The sequence below is a fragment of the Bombina bombina genome, chromosome 9, assembly GCF_027579735.1.
Source record: "Bombina bombina isolate aBomBom1 chromosome 9, aBomBom1.pri, whole genome shotgun sequence".
Taxonomy (NCBI): Eukaryota; Metazoa; Chordata; class Amphibia; order Anura; family Bombinatoridae; genus Bombina; species Bombina bombina.
The window spans coordinates 120,768,792-120,787,014 of record NC_069507.1 but is presented as its reverse complement, the minus strand read 5'-3'; the positions used below and the strand labels follow the sequence as shown (position 1 = coordinate 120,787,014).

Genomic DNA, 18,223 nt, shown 5'->3' with positions numbered 1-18,223 from the left:
ATCACCCACGAAGGTCTGCAGAAACACGTCCCCTGGGACAGATGACCCGACGACAACCACCAAAGAAGAGAGTCTCTGGTCTCTTGATAAAGATTTATCGGAGATAAATTTGTATAGTCCCCATTCCACTGTCCGAGCATGCACAGTTGCAGTGGTCTGAGATGAAACCGAGAAAACGGAATGATGTCCATTGCCGTGACCATCAATCCAATTACCTCCATACACTGAGCCACTGATGGCCGAGGATTGGACTGAAGGGCTCGAAAAGTATTTTGAATTTTTTACTTTCTGACCTCCGTCAGAAAAATCTTCATTGCTATCGAATCTATCAGAGTTCCCAAAAAGGGAACCCTTGTCTGTGGAATTAGTGAACTCTTTTCTAGATTCACCTTCCAACCGTGAGTTCTCAGAAAGGACAACACTGTGTCTGTGTGAGACTTTGTTAGATGATAAGTCGACGCCTGAATCAAGATATCGTCCAGATAAGGCGCCACTGCTATGCCCCGCGGCCTGAGAACCGCCAGAAGAGACCCTAGAACCTTTGTGAAGATCCTGGGTGCTGTTGCCAACCCGAAGGGAAGAGCCACAAACTGAAAATGTTTGTCAAGGAAGGCAAACCTTAGGTACTGATGATGATCCTTGTGAATAGGAATATGAAGGTATGCATCCTTCAAGTCCACGGTAGTCATATATTGACCCTCCTGGATCATTGGTACGCGCTAAAATGTCAAATCCTGCATTTTTAGCCGCCGACTTAGCAATTTGGAAGGCGGTAAAAGAATTAGCTAGCTTGAGAGCCTTAATTCTATGTAGAATATCCTCTAAGGGGGTCTCAATCTTAAGAGACTCTTCCAAGGCATCAAACTAGAAAGCCGATGCAGTAGTAAATGGAACAATGCAGCCTGTCGGTTGTAAAAGGAAACCCTGATGAATAAATAATTTCTTTAGAAGACCCTCTAACTTTTTATCCATAGGGTCTTTGAAAGCACAGCTGTCCTCAATAGGAATAGTTGTAAGCTTAGCCAGGGTAGATATAGCTCCCTCTACCTTAGGGACAGTCTGCCAAGAGTCCCGAATGGTGTCTGATATGGGATACATTTTCTTAAAATTAGGAGGGGGAGAGAACGGTATACCCGGTCTGTCCCACTTCTCCTTAATAATCTCAGAGATTCTCTTAGAAACCAGAAAAACATCAGTGTAAGCGGGTACTTCTAGATACTTATCCATTTTACACAATTTCTCTGGTGGTACCATAATAGGGTCACAGTCATCCAGAGTCGCTAAGACCTCCCGAAGTAAAAGGTGGCGGTGTTCTAGCTTAAATTTAAAGGACATGACATCCAAATCTGTCTGAGGTAACATAGTTCCTGGGTCCAAAAGTTCTCCCTCAGACAAAATTTCCCTGACCCCCAACTCAGATCCCTGTGAGGGCACATCAGAAATAGCCAATAAAGCATCAGAGGATTCAGTATTCACATTAATTCCTGACCTACTGTGTTTACCCTGTAACACTGGTAATTTAGATAATACCTCTAAGGGTAGTTGACATAACTGAAGCCATATCCTGCAGAGTAAAACAATTTTACGCATTTGAGGAACTCGGCGTCACTTGGGTGGGCGTTAACGTTTGTGACACTTGGGGAGAATTAGTCGGCATATCCTGATTCTCTTCAGACTGAGAATCATCCTTAGGCACACTGTCTTTACATAAAATACACAAAGTAAGAGGGGGTTCCACAATGGCTTCTAAACACATAGAACAATGAGTTTCCTCAAGTTCAGACATGTTAAACAGACTAGCAATAGCCACAATAGTCGTTAATCACCTTATTTACTGATTCAAAAACTTTTTTGAAAAAAACGTACTGCGCCTTTAAGAAATAAAAGCGCAACAATTTTTCTGAACTGCCCTAAAAACGATTTTTATCACTAAAAAATTATATAAAACAATTCAATTTTGCCAAAAATTATTGCACCCTATAAGCAAAGGTTAAATCACCCTTTAAAGAGACATTTTAATTCGAAAATAGAATAACTATGAAAACAGCCCCTGCACCTCGCCACAGCTCTGCTGTGGCGCCTACCTGCCCTCGGGGTACTCAAAATTGACTCGACAATGATCCGGTGAATGGAAAACAACTTTAGGCCCCACCGGAGCTAAAGCCTGCTGCCTTCTAGTGAGAGAAAACTGCGCGACTGAGCACGCAAAATAGACGTTGCATCGTCTGCCTAACCGCATGGTAAGCGGTTTGAAAAAAGCCATGTGGTCCCCCTGTACTCACAATCATATTACATATAACTGCAGCCCTTCTGACCCCTTCCATATTAAATATATAAGTGTCAAAGCTGCCTCTCCCAGTGTCAAGCCCCAATATAGATATACAAAACAGTTATCAATATGCATAAAAACGGGAATTTCAGTAACACCCTCAACCATATAGGTCTACTGCTTACCCCTTCCCTTACAGGGAAAAATGTCAGCCAGTTCTGATATAACAAGTCTCCTCAGAAATAAAAGACTGAACATACCTCAATGCTGCTTGTAGCATGACACCATTCTCAATACTGAAGATTTCTCTTGCACTACCTTCAGAAGCTCTGTGGGAACCAGAATGGATCTTAGTAACGACTGCTAAGATCAACCTCAGGGCAGAAAATTTTTTTCTTAATCCATTTCTCCCTGAGGAAAATAGTACTCACAGGTACCATTTGAAAATAAAAAAATTCTTGATTGAAGAATCTAAAACTAACACCTCACTTTACCTCTTCCTGTGGTGCTCTTTGCCACTTCCTGTTAGCAGGAGAATAAATCCCACAAGTAAGGATGAAATCCGTGGACTCGTCATATCTTGTAGAAGAAATTTCCTTCGCCACACGGTCAGGAATGTGGAAATGGAACAACGGAACGTAGCCACGCCCGAACACAAGGTGAACCATACAGTCCAAACAAGCACGCCCAGCCAAAAGGCTGCGTCACTTCCAAAGGCCTCAATGTTCCAACCACGAGCCCAGTAAACATCGCACATAAGCAGGTTGAATCACATACACATGATTATAAAACCCCCCATGTTCAATAACCCCCCTCAGGAGACATTAACCCTCAATTCCAAGGTACTAAAAGAGACTCACTGAGACCCTTATGTTATACGTTAGACCCGCAAGGTGGTAGCCTCTCGGGAAACATTCACATTACAGTACATTGCGAATAAAGTAAAATGAAACAATCTTACCGGAATCTACACCGTGGAACAGGAACATGGCACTTCAAGTGTGACGGATAGTAGCATCGCCTCCGCCATGGACTTGAGAGAAGAAAGCAGGCAGCAAAGCGAAGTTCGACAACGCTGATTGCTTGAGGAGCTGTTAATATGAGTCGGGATGGTTTCGCAGAAAGAAACTCCCTGCATCTGCGGACTCCAACTTTCATCCAAGCCCTCACTGAGAGACTGACAGGACTACTTAAAACTCTTGTCCCATACCGAAGAGTACTACCCTCCATAAGAGAAAAAAAAAAAATTAAAAATTCTGACACTTCTCTGCCATCCTCCTGGGACGAAAGGCAAAGAATGACTGGGGGATAAGGGGAGTGGGAGGAGTATTTAAGCCTTTGGCTGCGTTGTCTTTGCCTCCTCCTTGTGGCCAGGTTCTTTTTCCCCCAAAAGTAATGAATGCAGCTGTGGACTCATTCCATTTAAGAAGAAAATAGTTAATAGAAGTAAATTAGGAAGTTGCTTAAAATTGCATGCTCTATCTGAACCATAAAAGCTTAATTTTGACTAGACTATTCCTTTAAAGACATTTGTGTTTATTATTTATCTTGGCTTACCCTATCCAACATTCATCAGTGACATAATTTATACAAAATAATGTGGGGGGAAAAGACACACCTGCAACATATACTGCAAAACATATATATTTATTGTGAATTAAATGGACACTCAAGTCAAAATTAAACTATTATGATTCAGATACAGCATGCAATTTTAAGCAACTTTCCAATTTACTTCCATTAACAAAATGTGCAGTTTTTATCTTAACACTTTGAGTCACCAGCTCATATCACAGAGCATGTGATATAATTCACAGAGTATACAATGCATCTGTGATTGGCTGATGGCTGTCAAATGATGCAGTGGGAGTGGAAATAAAATCTTTTTTCAATACTATGCACGTGTTTTAAAACATCCACCTTGTAGTAAGAAACAAAATGGTTTTACTTTCCTAGAAACTGTCCTTGTCCCCTACCTGGGAAGTTGGTTTCTTTTGAAAATAGTGTTCTGCCGTGGTCTGCCTGAGCAGCTCAGTGCGGCGAACGCTTCAAACAAATAAAGGAACTTTCAGCATGAAATATTTTATACTTCATGACTGAAAGTTACATTTATTTGTAAATAGTAAATTCTAGTGTTTCACAATCGCTAGGATTTACCATCATTTTAAGCAACTCTCAAATTATATCCTACTATAATTTTTTCTTAGTTTTATTGGTATCTTTATTTGAAAAGCAGAATTTAAGCGAAGGGGCTGGCCCATTTTAATATTAGAAGTAAATTAAAAACTTTTTAAAAAATATGCCTGTCTGAATCATGAAAGATAGGTTTTGGGTTTCATGTCCCTTTAAGGTGATACAGAGGGGGGTAAAGTCTGTTATTTCCCCTTTTAGAAGGGAGTCTTCTGTTTAGTATTAGGTAGGGTGAGACCAAATAAAAAAAAAAAAGAAAAAGAATTAAAATAATTTCCACAAATGGGAGAATGTCAGTTACACTTAGTGACATTTAGAATTTACCTTTTCCTCGTCGAACACCAAAGCAACTTGGATTTTGTGGCTCAGCTGTAATGTTCTGTGGTGTCTCCAAATATTTCTCAGCTTGCGGGATCTCACGGTGAATATGATAAGACAAATTCCTCAGTAGACAGACAACATTCTCTACCAGCTGATAAAAGAAAGCAAAATAAGTAAAAATGCAACTTAAAAAAACCTGCAAAACTACAGTGTTCAATGTCAGTCTTATTTAGCTCAAGGTACCAAATCTGAAAAATGGTTCTAGGATTAGGTTTTTTTATGAAAAAATTATTGCCAGTCATAATCTACCTAAAATCCACTTCCATTATTTTGCAGCATACACATTAACTGTGATAGTTGACAGTTATTGTACTGTTGCAGGAAAGGCATGTAAACCATTCCTTGTGATCCATAATGCTATTTCTGCAATGCCTCACTTATGATGCATGCAGAAATAACACTGTTTTAGCAAAACCAGCTCTGTAAACAGCCCAGGATACAGCAAGTATCCTTAAATGGACATGAAACCCAAAATGTTTATTTTGTTGTTAACATAGTAACATAGATGAAGATGGATGAAAGAAGATGCCCTCAGCAATGGATGAAGACTTCTCCCCGGACTTCAGGAACCGTGAGTAGATTTTCTGGGATTAGTGTTAGAGTTTTTTTGTTTTTTGTTTTTTTTTTGGGGGGGGGGTGTTTTTTTATTTTATTTTTTTAAGAATAGGGATGGGCGGTAAAAGAGCTGAATGAATTAGGGGAAATGTGTAGCTTAGGATTTTTTAGACTTAGGTTTTTTATTTTGGGGGGGTTGGTTGGTTGGGTGGGGTTACTGTTGGGGGGACGTTGTAATTTTTTGTAGGTAAAAGAGCTGTTTAACTTCAGGAAATGCCCTACAAAAGGCCCTTTTAAGGGCTATTGGTAGTTTATTGTTAGGATAGGGGGTGTTTTTATTTTGGGGGGCTTTTTTATTTTTATAGGGCTATTAGATTAGGTGTAATTTGTATTATTTTTGATAATTTCGTTTATTATTTTTTTTATTAATCTTAGATTTTTTTATTTTTCGTAATGTTAGGTTATTTTTTTTCGTAGTGTTAGGATTATTTAACCCCTTAACGACCAGCGTCGTACCCTGTACAACGCTGGTCATTATGCTCTTAAGGACCAGCGACGTTGTGAGATCTCGCTAGTTCTGCATGCCCCACGAGTGGGGCACTGCAGAAAACAAATTATGCTTACCAGATAATTTCCTTCTGTATGAGGAAAGTCCCGGCTTCATTCCTTACTTGTGGGAAATACAGAACCTGGCCACCAGGAGGAGGCAAAGACAAAATCTATCCCTTTAGGGAACTAGCAGAAAGGCCCTTCTCCAGACCATCCTGGAGAAAGGAAAGAATCCTGGAAACCTTGACCTTATGCCATGGGAATCCACGCTCTTCACACCAGAATAAGTAGGTCCTCCACACCTAATGATAGATGCGACGAGTGACCGGCTTTCTCAGAATCACTCTCTCAGAAAAGCCTCTCTTGGCTAAGTTTAATCTCCACGCAGTCAGCCTCAGAGAATCTAGATTTTGATGAACAAAAGGACCCTGTTCCAGCAGATCCCTGCGACATCCTTTGCGGCCACAACGGAGCACTTAGTATTGACGAAGCTTGCTCCTGCTTGATGCGGGCCACTACACAAGGGAGAAGTGGTAACGGTGAAAAAAACATAAAATTAATCTTACCTGATAATTTTCTTTTCTTCTGACGGGGAAAATTCACAGCTGAATTCATTACTTTTGGGAATTCAGAACCTGGCCACCAGGAGGAGGCAATGACACCCCAGCCAAAGGCATAAATACCTCCCCCACTTCCCTCATCACCCAGTCATTCTGCCAAGGGAACAAGGAACAGTAGGAGAAATAGCAGGTGAAAAAAAGGTGCCAAAAGAGTAAAGAAAAAAACATGGCCGCCCCCAGAAAGAACGTGGGAGGGGAGTTGTGGACTCTTCCCGTCAGAAGAAAATTATCAGCATAATGTTTTTCTTCTTAAATGGGGAGAGTCCACAGCTGCATTCATTACTTTTGGGAAACAATACCCAAGCTACAGAGGACACTGAATGCAAAAAAAGTGCGGTTAGACAAGGCGGCCCATACAAAGGGCACCACCGCCTGAAAATACCCAAACCAAACAAAAACTGCAGTGCCGAGCAGAACAAAAAGGACTGAAAAGACTAAGTAACTGCCCAACAGTTAATATCAGCAAGGCCCCGATAGAGACCGCTCAAAGGCCCTAGAGTACACCAAGCACAAAGCCCCCGAAGAGACAAGACCCGGCGGCTCTAAGCCCGTACCAATTCCACATATTCCCTTAAGGGAAAAGGAAGGAGAATAATCTACAAGAAATCCAAAATCAAAGCAACTAGAGTAAAAATGAGAACCAAAGCAACACCAAGAGCAACCGTAGGATGCAGTAAGACAGAGAAACATGAATAGAGATAAACAACAATCTACCAGAATCAAAATAGGGAAGAACCCCTACCCCAATCTGGATAAAGTCCAAAGGACCAAGAATTTATCCAAAGACAACCCTAAGACGGAGCAGAACCCCGAACTCACACAGAGTGCAGTCTGCACTAAAGAAATAGCTATCGCAGAATAAACAAATATTCCTAAGAACTGCCAACAATTAACAGCATAAGCACTTATCGTGCTCCAGATAGAGCTCCCAGCTCCCACTCTGCCACACAAGACTAGTAGACATCAGTCACGAACACTAGAAACTACACCAGGGGACTCCCACAGAGGGAACCTTCCAGAAGTGCAAGAACCCATTCCTACAAAAAAATAGGGAAGCTGTAAACATGCGGAGTAAAAACTCCCCTATTCTCCACCTATGGAAAAACCACAAGCTCAGGAGAAGAACACGGTCAAAGCTCAACCAAGCCAAATACCTCAGTCCGTAAAATGGAAAACCAGCCCTAACAGCTGGATTTGAACCAACAACCCAAGTTGCAAATAGGTTGCATGAGCTAGATCGAGACAAAGGCCCAGCACCAAAACGCCTGGAATGTCCGAAGATAGGGAAATAAATAAATAAATCACAGTACTACTCAGAACTCAAGAGGACTTAACAGTAACAAGGCGTAGGCAAACCCTAACCATATTTAACCAGCTTGGCATGCTAAGCCTCCAAGCCGGAACAGAACGTAGTACGATCTCGGGTCCAGAACCCAGACCCAGATTCCTTCTCTAGAGGAAGGTTAACTACCAAACGAAAGGAAACCTCACACTGATACAACAGTGTGAACACATATACCACCAGGTCAAGGGACCCCCCTCCAAATCTTAGGCATACACTATGGAATATCCCGCACCCCCAAAGGGGAAGGAAAAGAAAAGACACTGGCTCAACCACCTGCAGGTACAGAACATATGTTATCAAACAGATGGCAAAAACAAAACCAATCGAAAGGGCACCCTCCAGCTGTAACAATTGGTCCAGAAGCCCTACAGACAGCCAGCGAGCCCACCTATAAAGTGGAATGGCTGTAAAAAGAGATCAATCTCCTGCTTACTAGGCAGCTAACAAGCCATCAAGCTCTTCTCAAATCTCCGCCCGAAGGAGCATGCGGATGATCAAAACCTTAAGGGCTGAATCCCTCAGGATCCAATTAGGAAGTCTATCCAGATATCCTAGACCAAGACCAAACAACCTGGCACCTGAAAAACGGATCCAGCCACAGACTAGGAACCCTTGAGGAATCATAGGACTACCTCAAATGGAAAACCCTAGACGACGCAAAACAGCACATCCAAAGGCCCTAGGGCACTGGACATTCACGAAGCATCACAGAGACAGAAAAATTATGCCTCCAACGATCGAGTGACAATACTCTCCAGATCAACAGCCAAGAAGCTGCCAATAAAAAGCACCACTGCAACAGAGGCTGCAACAATAAGAAACCATATATCTAGGTCCACCTCCCAGTAACCCCTAGGACCAAGGGACAACTGGATGACGAACATCAATATCCCAAAGACCCACATATCAGCTGATATGATGAAGGAAAAAGGTAGCTCCAGGACCACCAAAGAAAAACATATTCTCTATAGTCCCCTAAACATGGAAGCAGGCGAGAAGCAGTGTGAGAAAGAAAGGCAGACACAAGTGCCCGATCTTCAAACCTGATGACCAACCATCCCCCAGACAAAAGGAAAAAGGAAGACTAAGGCACCTCTCCCCATATGGAAGAGGTACCGAGGTCAAGATTCTCAAAGGAGTAGATCAAAACATAATACCATACGAGGGATAAAAAATCCCCCCACCTGGTACTCCAAGGTAAGGAAACGACTAGACCTCCAGTCCAAATGGAAATGGAGAGAATTAGCTCCGAGGTCGAAGACCTTCGGAGTGCTTCTTAGCAGGATCCATCCAGACCCGACGAACGGGAACAGGACCAAGAGGACAACAAACCCCTTGATGCCCCACCCAAAAAGAAGCAACGAGAACCGGCCTAACGTCAAACGAAAAGGCTACCTCTCTGAGCCCCATTAAGGGCAAAGTCTCAAAAGAAAAAAATAATCTCACATGCAGGTCCTTTCCCTGGCAATCCCTATTCACAAGGAATATATTGTGCTGAAGGAGGAACGTAAGCATAATAAACCTCTTGTCAGAGAAAACTCACCACCCAACCAGGATAACCAGACATCCAAGCACCATGTGGATAGTATAGACCCTTAAAGAACAGAAACCATCGCTCTACCAGGACCAACTTGTTACAGAGGGCATTCCGGAGCTGAACCAGGTCACAGAAATTTAGAAACCCTAGAAGGGATCAAGCGACCACAAAATCGAATTCCAGAGAAGAAATGTTCCCAACAGAGTACATATAACAAACATGAGCTTCCAAAAGACAAATACATCTTAACCGGATCAACGAAAAAGAGGGGAGCACTCATAGGTGAACGCCCAAGAAAAATGTTTACACTGACAGGGCCAGCCCATCAGAGATACCATTCTCCCGAAGCTCAGAAATGGAATAAGAGACCCTAAAGAAAAAGAAAAATCGGAGACAATAAGGAGATTAACGTCATCCCCCCACGTCTAACCCAGCTTGCCACCCGGACCGGAAGACCGAGGACCCCTCAACCCCACCGGGCGGGGATCCTCTAGCACTGCCAAAACATGCCACAGCAGAACACGAAGGCGCGCCAGTCTATAATGAAAAGCATGATTTACTTTCGCTTGGCGAACTGACGACCCCAAGTATTGGGCCCCTGAAGCCTCAGAGGCAACCGCTTCCCCAGAGGGCTGATCTGACCCAGACAATCCCTCGCCTGACGAGCCTTGGTTCACCAAACATGTACAGAATCTCACTAACGTCTCCCTCCCTGGAAGATGTAAATGCGCCAATGCCAAAGAAATGGCCATGCGGAACCGTGCCGTAACCTCTAGAGGAAACAAGCCACCTTCGGGAGAAGGGGTAACGGCATTAGGGACACCTACTTGCGTAGCCAAAGAAGGTTCTAGGGTACTCACTACATATCCCGGGGTCCCCATGGACGAATGGCTCGGCAGACTCCAAGTTCCCTGGATCTGGAGAAAAGAGCACTCTAAAGCGGCATGCGGAACATAACTGATGGGCATGGATAACCTGGGCCATTTCATACACCTCACAAGAAGTAGAACCTGAATCAGAGACATCGATCTCCAAAAAAATCAGAGTCCTCCATAACTAGGATAGAAATTATGGATAGGAAAACCAAAAATAAAACAGCATCTTACACCTCCAATGGCTGGGGCACTCTCCACCTCCTATGAGCCAGACAACAAAACGAAACAGACTCTGTTTGTCAGGAGTACGGAAAACATAATTTATGTAAGAATTTACCTGATAAATTCATTTCTTTCATATTGGCAAGAGTCCATAAGCTAGTAACGTATGGGATATACATTCCAACCAGGAGGGGCAAAGTTTCCAAAACCTCAAAATGCCTATAAATACACCCCACACCACACCCACAATTCAGTTTAACGAATAGCCAAGAAGTGGGGTGATAAGAAAGGAGCGAAAGCATCAACAAGGAATTGGAATAATTGTGCTTTATACAAAAAAATCATAACCACCATAAAAAGGGTGGGTCTCATGGCTCATTGGGTCTCTTGCCAATATGAAAGAAATGAATTTATGAGGTAAATTCTTACATAAATTATGTTTCGTTCATGTAATTGGCAAGAGTCCATGAGCTAGTGACGTATGGGATAGCAAATACCCAAGATGTGGCACTCCACGCAAGAGTCACTAGAGAGGGAGGGATAAAAATAAAGACAGCCAATTCCGCTGAAAAATTAATCCACAACCCAAATCAAGAGTTTTAATCTTATAATGAAAAAAACTGAAATTATAAGAAGAAGAATCAAACTGAAACAGCTGCCTGAAGTACTTTTCTACCAAAAACTGGTTCTGAAGAAGAAAAAACATCAAAATGGTAGAATTTAGTAAAAGTATGCAAAGAAGAACAAGTTGCTGCTTTGCAAATCTGATCAACAGAAGCTTCATTCCTAAAAGCCCAGGAAGTAGAAACTGAACTAGTAGAATGAGCCGTAATCCTCTGAGGCGGGGATTTACCTGACTCCAAAAAAGCATGATGAATCAAAAGCTTTAACCAAGATTCCAAAGAAATGGCAGAAGCCTTCTGACCTTTCTTAGAACCAGAAAAGATAATAAATAGACTAGAAGTCTTTCTGAAATCTTTAGTAGCTTCAACATAATATTTCAAAGCTCTTACCACATCAAAAGAATGTAAAGATCTCTCCAGAGAATTCTTAGGATTAGGACACAATAAAGGGACAACAATTTCTCTACTAATGTTGTTGGAATTCACAACCTTAGGTAAAAATTTAAATGAAGTCCGAAAGACCGCCTTATCCTGATGAAAAATCAGAAAAGGAGACTCACAAGAAAGAGCAGATAATTCAGAAACCCTTCTAGCAGAAGAAATGGCCAAAAGGAACAATACTTTCCAAGAAAGTAATTTAATGTCCAGAGAATGCATAGGCTCAAACAGAGGAGCCTGTAAAGCTTTCAAAATCAAATTAAGACTCCAAGGAGGAGAGATTGATTTAAAGGGACAGTATACACTCATTTTCATATAACTGCATGTAATAGACACTACTATAAAGAATAAGATGCACAGATAATGATATAAAAATCCAGAATAAAATGGTTTAAAAATGTACTTAGAAGCTTTCAATTTAGCTCTGTTGAAAAGGCAGTTGGAAAGCCCACTGCAGGTGGGAAATGAGACACTCCCCCCCCCTCCCCCTTCTTTTGCATATGAAAAGACCCTTTACACAAACAGGAGCAAGCTGGAGAAGGTAGCTGACGGTATTCAAATAAAACTTTGGGGCTTGGTTAGGAGTCTGAAAATCAGAGCAATGTTAAAAATAAGCAAAATTATACATTTAAAAAAAAAAAAAAAAAAAAACTTTATGGGCTTTATAAATAGATCATCTACAAAACATTTATGCAAAGAAAAACTGAGTGTATAATGGCCCTTTAATGACAGGCTTAATACGAACCAAAGCCTGTACAAAACAATGAATATCAGGAAGATTAGCAATTTTTCCTGTGAAACAGAACAGAAAGAGCAGAGATTTGTCCTTTCAGGGAACTTGCAGACAACCCCTTATCAAAACCATCCTGAAGAAACTGTAAAATTCTAGGAATTCTAAAAGAATGCCAAGAGAATTTATGAGAAGAACACCATGAAATGTAAGTCTTCCAAACTCGATAATAAATCTTCCTAGAGACAGATTTAGGATCTTGTAACATAGTATTAATTACTGAGTCAGAGAAACCTCTATGACTTAGCACTAAGCGTTCAATTTCCATACCTTCAAATTTAATGATTTGAGATCCTGATGGAAAAACGGACCTTGAGACAGTAGGTCCGGCTTTAACGAAAGTGGCCAAGGTTGGAACTGGACAAGATCCGCATACCAAAACCTGTGAGGCCATGCTGGAACCACCAGCAGCACAAATGATTGTTCCATGATGATTTTGGAGATCACTCTTGGAAGAAGAACTAGAGGCGGGAAGATATAAGCAGGTTGATAAAACCAAGGAAGTTTCAGCGCATCCACTGCTTCCGCCTGAGAATCCACTGCTCCGCCTGAGAATCCACTGCTTCCGCCTATTAATCACCGAATCACAGAAACCTCTATGACTAAGCACTAAGCGTTCAATCTCCATACCTTCAAATTTAATGATGTGAGATCCTGATGGAAAAAAGGGCCTTGAGACAGAAGGTCTAGCCTTAACGGAAGTGGCCAAGGTTGGCAACTGGACATCCGAACAAGATCCGCATACCAAAACCTGTGTGGCCATGCTGGAGCCACCAGCAGTACATGAACGCTCCATTATGATTTTGGAAATCACTTTTGGAAGAAGAACTAGAGGCGGAAAGATATAAGCAGGTTGATAACTCCAAGGAAGTGTCAACGCATCCACTGCATCCGCCTGAGGATCCCTGGACCTGGACAGATACCTGGGAAGTTTCCTGTTTAGATGAGAAGCCATCAGATCTATTTCTGGAAGCCCCCACATCTGAACAATCTGAAAAAATACATCTAGGTGAAGAGACCACTCTCCCGGATGTAAAGTCTGGCGACTGAGATAATCCACTTCCCAATTGTCTATACCTGGGATATGGACAGCAGAAATTAGACAGGAGCTGGAATCCGCCCAAGCAAGTATCCGAGATACTTCTTTCATAGCTTGAGGACTGTGAGTCCCACCTTGATGATTGACATATGCCACGGTTGTGACATTGTCTGTCTGAAAACAAATAAACGGTTCTCTCTTCAGAAGAGGCCAAAACTGAAGAGCTCTGAGAATCGCACAGAGTTCCAAAATATTGATTGGTAATCTCGCCTCTTGAGATTTCCAAACCCCCTGCGCTGTCAGAGATCCCCAGACAGCTCCCTAACCTGAAATACTCGCATCTGTTGTGATCACAGTTCAGGTTGGACGAACAAAAGAGGCCCCCTGAACTAAACAATGGTGATCTAACCACCAAGTCAAAGATAGTCGAACATTGGGATTTAAGGATATTAATTGTGATATCCTTGTATAATCCCTGCACCATTGATTCAGCATACAAAGCTGAAGAGGTCTCATGTGAAAACGAGCAAAAGGGATCGCGTCTGATGCTGCAGTCATGAGACTTTAAACCTCCATGCACATAGCTACTGAAGGGGATGATTGAAACTGAAGGTTCCGACAAGCCGCAACCAACTTCAGACGTCTCTTGTCTGTTAGAGACAAAGTCATGGATACTGAATCTATTTGGAAACATAAAAAGGTTACCCTTGTCTGAGGAGTCAAAGAACTTTTTGGTAAATTGATCTTCCAACCATGTTTTTGAAGAAACAACACTAGTTAATTCATGTGAGATTCTGCAGAACGTAAAGACTGAGCAAGTACCAAGATATCGTCCAAATAAGGAAACACGGCAATACTCCGCTCTCTTATTACAGAGAGTAGGGCACCGAGAACTTTTGAAAAGATCCTTGGAGCTGTCGCTAGGCCAAAAGGAAGAGCAACAAATTGGTAATGCTCGTCTAGAAAAGAGAATCTCAGGATGGTGATCTGGATGAATCAGAATATGAAGATATGCATCCTGTAAGTCTATTGTGAACATATAATGCCCTTGCTGAACAAAAGGCAGAATAGTCCTTATAGTCACCATTTTGAATGTTGGAATTCTCACGTAACGGTTCAAAAATTTTAGATCCAAAACTGGTCTGAAAGAATTCTCCTTCTTTGGGACAATGAACAGATTTGAATAAAACTCCAGACCCCGTTCCTGAATAGGAACTGGCACAACTACCCCAGATACCTCCAGTTCTGAAACACACTTCAGGAAAGCCTGAGCCTTTTCTGGGTTCACTGGAATGCGTGAGAGAAAGAAACTTCTCACAGGCGGTCTTCCTTTGAAACCTATTCTGTACCCTTGAGAAAAAATGTTCTGAATCCAATGATTTTGGATTGAATTGATCCAAACATCCTTGAAGAATTTTAGTCTGCACTCTACCAGCTGAGCTGGAATGAGGGCCGCACCTTCATGCGGAATTGGGGGCTGATTTAGACCTTTTAAATGGCTTGGATTTATTCCAGACTGAAGAAGGCTTCCAATTGGAAACCGTTCCCTTAGGGGAAGGATCAGGTTTATGTTCCTTATTTTGTCAAAAGGACCGAAAACGGTTAGCAGCCTTAAATTTAACCTTAGATTTTTTTATCCTGAGGCAAAAAAGCTACCTTCCCCCCAGTGACAGTTGAAATAATTGAATCCAACTGAGAACCAAATAATTTATTACCTTGGAAAGAGAGAGATAGCAACATTGATTTAGAAGTCATATCAGCATTCCAAGATTTAAGCCATAAAGCTCTTCTAGCTAATATAGCTAAAGACATATATCTTACATCAATTCTGATGATATAAAAAATGGCATCGCAAATGAAATTATTAGCATGTTGAATTAACTTAACAATTCTATACACATTATGATCCTATACTTGTTGCGTTAGGGTTTCCAACAAAAAAGTTGAAGCAGCTGCAACATCAGCCAAAGAAATAGCAGGCCTAAGAAGATGACCTGAACATAAATAAGCTTTCCTTAGATAAGATTCAAGTTTCCTATCTAAAGGATCTTTAAAAGAAGTACTATCCGCCGTAGGAATAGTAGTACGTTAAGCAAGAGTAGAGATGGCCCCATCAACTTTGGGGATCTTTTCCCAAAACTCCAATCTATCAGACGGCAAAGGGTACAGTTTCTTAAACCTTGAAGAAGGAGTAAGAGAGGTACCCAGTCTATTCCATTCCCTAGAAATTACATCAGGAACTGGAAAAACCTCTGGCATAACTACATGAGGTTTAAAAACTGAATTTAAACGTTTACTAGTTTTAATATCAAGAGGACTTGTCTCCTCCATATCTAATGCAATCAACACCTCTTTCAATAAGGAACGAATATACTCCATTTCAAATAAGTATGAAAATTTGTCAGTGTCAATATCTGAGGCAGAATCTTCTGAACCAGATAGATCCTCATCAGAGATGGATAAATCAGAATGTTGTCGGTCATTTAAAAATTCATCAATTTTCATAGATGACGCAACTACGTGAAAATTCTCAGCGCCAACTAAGACGCCGGAAATGACGAAAATACGTCAACAAACATAATTCTCGCGCCAAAAAAGTCATCAATAAATTATAGCATTTTGCGCACCCGCGAGCCTAACAGCCCGCAATTTAGGAAAAAGTCAATTTGAAAAATTTCAGGTAAGTTTTTTTTTTTTTTTTATAAGTGCATTTCCAAAAATGAAACTGACAGTCTACAAAAAGGAAATATACTGATAAACCTGAATCATAGCAAATATAAGTACAAACATTATATTTAGAAATTTACATTTAAAGTGCCATACCATAGCTGAGAGTGTCTTAATAAAGGAAAACATACTTGCCAAAAGACACTCATCTACATAAAGTAGAAAGCCAAACCAGAACTGAAACGAGAATCAGCAGAGGTAATGGTATATAAGAGTATATCGTCGATCTGAAAAGGGAGGTAGGAGATGAATCTCTACGACCGATAACAGAGAACCTATGAAATAGATCCCCGTTAGGATGACCATTGCATTCAATAGGTAATACTCCCTTCACATCCCTCTGTCATTCACTGCACTCTGAGAGGAACCAGGCTTCAGCATGCTGAGAAGCGCATATCAACGTAGAAATCTTAGCACAAACTTACTTCACCACCTCCATAGGAGGCAAAGTTTGTAAAACTGAATTGTGGGTGTGGTGGGGGTGTATTTATAGGCATTTTGAGGTTTGGGAAACTTTGCCCCTCCTGGTAGGAATATATATCCCATACGTCACTTGCTCATGGACTCTTGTCAATTACATGAAAGAAATGGAGACTAGAAATGTGACCACGCCCGGTCACAAGGTACACCTTGCTAAGGAGCTGTTAATATAAGTTGGGATGGTTTCGCAGAAAGACTCTTCCTGCATCTCCAGACTCTAACATTCACCAAAACTCTGACTGAGAGGCTGACAGGACTACTTAAAACTCCAGTCCCATTCCGAAGAGTACTACCCTCCATAAGAGACTAACTTTAATCTCCCGACAGTTCTCTGCCAACCTCCTGTGACGAAAGGCAAAGAATGACTGGAGGATGAAGGAAGTGGGGGAGGTATTTAAGCCTTTGGCTGGGGTGTCTTTGCCTCCTCCTGGTGGCCAGGTTCTGAATTCCCAAAAGTAATGAATGCAGCTGTTGTCTCTACCCGTTTAAGAAGAAAATGTAAATTAGATGGAACCTCCAAGGCACTACTAATGCATCTATTAGCTCCGCCTGAGGATCCCTGGACTTCGACTCATATCTGGGAAGCTTGGTATTGAGTTCTATCTCCGGCGTCCCCCATCTGTTGCAAATCTCCGCAAACACCTCGGGATGGAGAGACCATACCCCCGGATGAAAGGATTGTCTGCTGAGGAAATCGGCTTTCCAGTTGTCCACACCCGGAATGTGGATCGCTGAGAGAGAGCAGTTGTGGACCTCCACCCATTCCAGAATCCGAGATACTTCCCTCATTGCTAGGGAGCTCCTCGTCCTCCCCTGGTGGTTGTTGTAAGACACCGGAGGTAATGTCTGATTGGAATCTGATAAACTGGGACGAACCCAGAAGAGTTCAAGCCATCAGAGCATTGAAGATCGCTCGAAGTTCCAAAATGTTGATCGGGAGGAGAGATTCCTCTCGATTCCACAGGCCCTGTGCCTTCCTGGTACCCCAAACAGCTCCTCATCCTGATCGACTTACGTCCGTAGTCACAATCTCCCAGGATGGTCTCAAGAAGGATGTCTCTTGGGACAGGTGATCTGGACAGAGCCACCAAGAGAGTGATTCTCTCAACCAGTTGTCCAGAAAAATCTGTTGCGACAGATCTGAGTGGTCACCGTTCCACTGACTCAGCATGCACAGCTGAAGAGGTCTGAGACGGAATCTAGCAAATGGAATGATGTCTATGCTGGACACCATGAGCCCAATTACCACGATAAACCGGGTCACAGAGGGCCTTAAGGAGGCCTGAAGGGCAAGACAATTGGAAGTTAGCTTGTAACATCTCTGGTCTGTAAGAAATATCCACATGGATATGGAGTCTATTATAGTACCCAGGAATTCCACCCTGGTACTAGGAACAAGAGAACTCTTTTCTAAGTTTATCTTCCATCCATGAGATCGAAGAAATAAAAGAGCTTTTGAATGGTACTCTGCCAGCTGACAGGATGGTGCCTGAACCAGGATGTCGTCCAAGTATGGTGCTACTGCTATACCTCTGGTTCTCGCCACTGCGAGCAGAGCCCCCAGAGCCTTTGCAAAGACTCTT

General features: G+C 42.0%; 1 protein-coding gene across 2 annotated transcripts in view; it reads right to left on the bottom strand.

Moving 5' to 3' along the window:
* The window catches only part of CTNND1 (catenin delta 1), a 444,281-nt gene that overhangs the window by 145,108 nt on the left and 280,950 nt on the right, over nt 1-18,223 (bottom strand). For both annotated transcript variants that reach the window (XM_053692333.1, XM_053692334.1), the window contains exon 8: nt 4,784-4,931. In XM_053692333.1, the coding sequence (XP_053548308.1) occupies nt 4,784-4,931 (148 nt within the window). The remainder of the gene's footprint in view (nt 1-4,783; nt 4,932-18,223) is intronic.